Source organism: Chiloscyllium plagiosum, chromosome 14 (assembly GCF_004010195.1).
Source record: "Chiloscyllium plagiosum isolate BGI_BamShark_2017 chromosome 14, ASM401019v2, whole genome shotgun sequence".
NCBI classification, from domain to species: domain Eukaryota; kingdom Metazoa; phylum Chordata; class Chondrichthyes; order Orectolobiformes; family Hemiscylliidae; genus Chiloscyllium; species Chiloscyllium plagiosum.
The window spans coordinates 22289208-22295238 of NC_057723.1; the positions used below are offsets into that span (position 1 = coordinate 22289208).

Here is a 6031-nt window from a genome sequence, read left to right on the forward strand (position 1 = left end):
ATTATATTAGTGGATGTGCAGGTAAAACTTTGATGGATGTGGAAAGCTCCTTTGGGGCCTTGGATGGAGGTGAGGGAGGAGGTGTGGGCGCAGGTTTTACAGTTCCTGCGGTGGCAGGGGAACGTGCCAGGATGGGAGGGTGGGTCGTAGGGTGGGCATGGAGCTGTCCAGGTAGTCACGGAGGGAACGGTCTTTGCGGAAGGTGGAGAGGGGTGGGGAGGGAAATATATCCCTGGTGGTAGGGTCTTTTTGGAGGTGGCGGAAATGTCGGCGGATGATTTGGTTTATGGGAAGGTTGGTAGGGTGGAAGGTGAGCACCAGGGGCGTTCTGTCCTTGTTACGGTTGGAGGGGTGGGGTCTGAGGGCGGAGGTGCGGGATGTGGACGAGATGCGTTGGAGGGCATCTTTAACCACATGGGAAGGAAAATTACGGTCTCTAAAGAAGGAGGCCATCTGGTGTGTTCTGTGGTGGAACTGGTGGAACTGGTCATCCTGGGAGCAGATATGGCGGAGGCGGAGGAATTGGGAATGCAAGATGGCATTTTTGCAAGAGGTAGGGTGGGAAGAGGTGTAATCCAAGTAGCTGTGGGAGTCGGTGGGTTTGTGAAAAATATCAGTGTCAAGTCGGTCGTCATTAATGGAGATGGAAAGTTGAACCAAAAGGTCTATTTCCATGCTGTATGACTCTGACAGGTGGACTATACTGGAAACTGGCATGAAAAAAACATGAATATTAAACTTGCATAGCTTGTACTGTATGTTTTGAGAATTTTAGAAGTACTAAGATTATTGTCTTTCTGGTTACCACTGAAGTTGAGAAGCAACACACCCCAGTGATACTGTAGTACGTGAATGCTGTAGCCTGCTCCAGACAGATTGGTGGAGATCATTTTCATCAATCTCTGTGGTTATGAGTGCTCCTCTGTCAGGAATGAAGGAGACACGTCATGACAATCCTGTGCATCTCCCTGCAGCTATTTTGAAAGAGAAATGGAAGCAGGTGATCAGTCTATCTTTGAACTGCAGTTTTCTATGTTGGCTGGAGGATGGAAAGACTAACATTATTTAACGGCCTTTATTGTTCTAAGATTATGAAAAACCGACATGTAACTGAAGGAGATGATGGAAGTCTGGCCCTTGTCTTACATCATATAATAAGTATTGCAATTGTTTACCAGATTGAACCAACCAAACTAACAGTGTCTTATTCTTTCTCACTGTCTATTTTCTTAGTTATTGAAAAAGCAATGACTGTAAAACTTAACATAACCAAAACTAAGGATGCAGAACCTGCTAAGGTCAGCACAGTGGTTTAATACACAATCCTTTCTGTGGGATCAGTATTTAAATCCAGTCCAGGAATATGGTAGATATATGTCCTTTCCTCCTCACTGTAAGGGTTCACTATATTTAGAGGGGTCTGACACTTGACAGTCATGCTTAAATCTTTGTCAGCCTGTAAGTTAGTACAAAGTGGAACTTTCTTTCATGTAGATCACAAAAACAGGTGAGTTAGTTAATGGAAACATTGTGATTAATTGAATTAGAATGTGTCCTTTTCAGATTAAGATGCACTACTATGTAAATATGGTAAATGTACAGCTGGTAAAAGAAGAAACAGGAACCATTCAGTCAGTCACAAAGGTTTAATCACAATACTCAGCAGAAAACAAAACATCTGGATTCATATCTGTTAAACTGCTATGTTTGACATCTCTAATTCTAAATGTATTGATCTGGATTTAAGCCTGCAGGAGACCTACGAGGCTAAAAGAAATGAATTCATGAGTGAGCTGCAGAAAAAAGAGGAGGAGATGAGGCAAATGTTTGTCACGAGAGTTAAAGAGACTGAGACAGACCTGAAAGAGAAAGAAAAGGAGGTAAGCCTATTTTCTAGAAAGGGGAAACTGGTTACATTCTTGTAACTATTTGTTTCGCTGAGTTGTAAATTCATATGTTGGTTTTCTATTGATATTCCAGGCTGTACAAAACAGTAAGACAACAAGATTGTCCAGCCTTACATTAATAATCTAATATGGAACTTAAATTGGAATCTTGGGTCTCCAGGTTCTCTCTTCTGTCAGGTTAAAAGAAAAAAATGGAGCTCTGTTTAAAAAGTGAACTTCATACTTTTTATATGTGAATTTAAATATTGGGCCTAGTTGTCGAAACTGGGGTTTTCATAGAAATGTTCAACACGTGTCAGTTTCTCTAACATTGGAAATGGCAAGAATTATGCTGTTCAGCAAAGTAGTGCTCGCTGCTGACCATGAAGGAAGCTCCCTGCAGAGATCTAGTGACCTTTGTGGTCTGAATTTCACCTTTTCTGGAATTTAATTTGAATCTGGAGCCAAGTCAGGGGGAATTTCCAGTGTTGCAACAAGTGGTATCATCCAGTGGGGTAAGTAACTAAATCAGCATTGAGGTATTTTCACAAACAGCAAACCAGGGAGTAAAACGGACTGATTATCCTTCATTTGTGTAAATTTTGCAGAGTGAAATTAGGATTGGGCATATATTAGGAGCTGAAATACCATAAGATGAAATAAAATATATTGAAGAACTGAAATTTTCAACCATAAAATTTGACTTTACATAAATATAAAGATACTTTCCAGTGCAGAAAGCTTATTCAGCATTGATTAAGAGTTTGGTACATTATAACAGATTTTGACAGAATCATAGAGATGTACAGCACGGAAACAGACCCTTTGGTTCAACTCGTCCATAACGACTGGGTCTCCCAAATTAATCTAGCCCCATTTGCCAGCATTTAGCCCATATCCCTTTAAACCCTTCCTATTCATATACCCATCCAGATGCCTTTTAAATGTTGTAATTGTACCAACCTCCACCACTTCCTCTTGTCTGTTCATTCCATACACGTACCACCCTCTATGAAAAAGTTGCCCCTTAGGTCCCTTTTTAAAACTTTCCCCTCTTATACCTCTGCTCTCTAGTTTTGGACTCCCCTACCCTGAGGAAAAGACATTGACTATTCACCCTATCCATGCCCCTCATGATTTTATAAACTTCTATAAGGTCACCCCTTAGCCTCTGATGCTCCAGGGAAAATAGCCCCAGTCTATTCAGCCTCTCCCTGTAACTCAAATCTTCCAACCCTGGCTACATCCTTGTAAATCTTTTCTGAACCCTTTCAAGTTTCACAACATCTTTCCTATAGCAGGGATTGCATTTCATTAACACAGGATCCCTTTTTGGGAGTTCTTTTAACATGACAATATTACAGCTTAAAAGGAAATTTTGTAACAGTTCGTTGTTTTCCAAGAATTGTTCACAATAGGATAACACACCCTGGGATTTGGAAAAATCACTAACAGCAATTTCTTGATGTCTGTGTTTAACTGTACTTGTGCAGGTGCCAGAAGTTGCTATCACTGACTGTTTCACTATCATTACAACCACAAAATCTGGATAAAATAACATTTACAATTTAATGATTAGATGATGTTTTTATGCCATCCCATATTGAGAAAGGAAATGGTGTAAAAGCAAATCTGAGTAACTTGAAGCTTTGGCCGATTATATCCCAATGTTAAGGAAGTTAATATGATGGCAATTCTATCATTTTTTCTTTAAAAGAAATAAATTATCTCTACTGGATGCTGAATTTTTGCTTGCTTCTATCCTGTGGCTGTGCGTTACAGCTTCACGACCAGTTTGATCAACTGAAGAAAACACACCAGGAAGAGAAAAAAAAGCTCGAGGAAAAGCGAAGAGAACTGGAAGAAGAAATTAACACATTTAACCGGAGGAGAATGGCAGCGCAGACACTGCAGGGGCAATCTTTCCAGGCTACAGGACAACAGCCAGTCAAGAAAGACAAAGATAGAAAAAAGTAAGCTGGTTTAACTAGCTTTCTATAGCTAAGTACATAAAATGTAAATTTTCTTCAGAATATCTACTTAATGAGACTGCATTCGTGACTGAGGCTGCTTCTTCCTTGCACTATACATAAGTGCATATCTACATAATCCTACTCTGTGACTTGTACATTAGCATATCATTCAAAGAGCATGCTCTTGTGCATCCAACCATTAACAGGAATAAATGTGTTATCTGTCTAATATGAGTTAGCTAATGTCCCCCCTCCTCACTCCTTGAATCTTTCCTGTTTCTGACATTGTGCCACCTTAACAGAGCAGAAGTAGCTGGGACACCTTTTGTGTTGTATAAACTTGAGTCTCTCTCTTCCATGGAGATCTGTAAGCTTGGACATGGTATCATAAGTAACTAAGCACAAATTGTGTGGTTTTTAGAATGATGGACCACTCATGGTTATGATGAGGTTACATAGTTGTTTCAGTAAATTGGACTAAGTTACCTCCTGCTTAGAACCATGCCTTTCTCTGAGCATTTACAATTTGGCCTTTAACAAGTTCTAGCTAGTGTATTATATGTGCTGGAACAAAAACTAAGAATTTCTGTTCACCTTTACATCTTATTTTATGCATCTACAGTATATCCATTTTGTGTCTGTGATGTTAGCTTTCTACATATTTACCAGTTTAGGAGAATTTTGAGAAATCTCTCATCCAGTCTAGGCTGCTCAGATAAGGTCACAACCTTCTTTTGTAACCTTAAATTTGTTGAATATTTATGAACATAGATCTGTATGTGTGTGTATATAGAAATATTTCCACTATACTTATCAGTTAGAACTAAAAAGATAGTTTGCAGATATCCATTTAGAAGTATGTCAACATCATAATATAGTTTGAGTTACCTAAGAGTGCTGCAGATTTCTGCATAAGGTAAAGCTGTCCCAGAGGAGTATTTGGGCTGCACTCTTTCTCATTAGAGAGAGACAAGTGGCTTTGAGTTTAACCTGAGGGTCACCCCAGGTGAAGGTGAGAAGGTGGGATATTCTTGGAAACCTCAGCCAGTGCAGGAATTGAACCCACACTCTGCATCACAAACCAGCCAACCAGATAACTAAACAAATCATAAGTAGGAAAGGAATACACATCTTAGACTCAGTGATTCACACATTTATCACAAGGTGCTACATTGTTGTTGATTTATGAAGTTGGTTGAAGCTTTATTGATTCTCAACAATTTTTATTTATATGTCAATTCATCCTCATTTCTTTATTTTGCTGTTGTTTCCATGTCAGTAAATATTAAGAGAAGCACTGTCATTTTTTATTCAGGACAAACTGAACTTCCATTTAGAAATTTAGTTAGTGGATTGGCTTGCCTTGTGGCCAGAGAGTTTGTGCAGCTTTACAATTAAATGAATGTTCCCTTCTTGAGCAAGAATCACATTGCGAAAAACAATTAACCAGAATTTATCTTCACTGATTTGGTTTGACATTATGGCACATAGACGTTTCATTCATCTGATTTTATGTTGAATCATGGATCTCAGCTGTGAATATCTATTGGAGAAGAAGGGAAGTGCTTAGCTTGAAGGAAGGGCAGCTTGACCTGTACAGCTCATTATTCCTTTTTTTTTCAGTATGGTCAAGGCATTGAGAGTTGCCAGTCACCAATATTGGTAACAAAAGTGTATGTGGCAAAGGCTGGGCCGAAAGAGAAAATAGATTCAGTTACCTATAAAGAGTAGCTGGTTACTCTGACATTTGTAGATTGGGGGAAAACAAATTGAGATGCATAACTGTCTCCAATCAATAGTTTAACTTTTACGGAAGAGAAAATAGCTTAACAATGGATGGTTACCAGACAACAAGGTACAGAACACATTTATTTCTGTTGACAGAATGTGGGCATTGTTGACCAGGCCACCATTTATTGCGCATCCCGAACTGACCTTGAGAAAGTGATGATGAGCTGTCGTTTTGAACGGCTGCTGTTCATATGACATAGGCACATTCACAATGCTGGATCAGTGGTGCTGGAAGAGCACAGCAATTCAGGCAGCATCCGAGGACAGGCAAAATCGACGTTTCGGGCAAAAGCCCTTCATCAGGAATAAAGGCAGAGAGCCTGAAGCATGGAGAGATAAGCTAGAGGAGGGTGGGGGTGGGGATAGAGTAGCATAGAGTAC

At 39.7% G+C, this 6031-nt stretch overlaps 1 protein-coding gene across 1 annotated transcript in view; it reads left to right on the forward strand.

The window, feature by feature from the left end:
• LOC122556548 (septin-8-B) overlaps positions 1-6031 on the forward strand; it is a 98473-nt gene that overhangs the window by 80691 nt on the left and 11751 nt on the right. Inside the window, exons 8-9 of the mRNA XM_043703331.1 lie at positions 1748-1880; positions 3669-3859. Of these exons, the coding sequence (XP_043559266.1) occupies positions 1748-1880; positions 3669-3859 (324 nt within the window). The remainder of the gene's footprint in view (positions 1-1747; positions 1881-3668; positions 3860-6031) is intronic.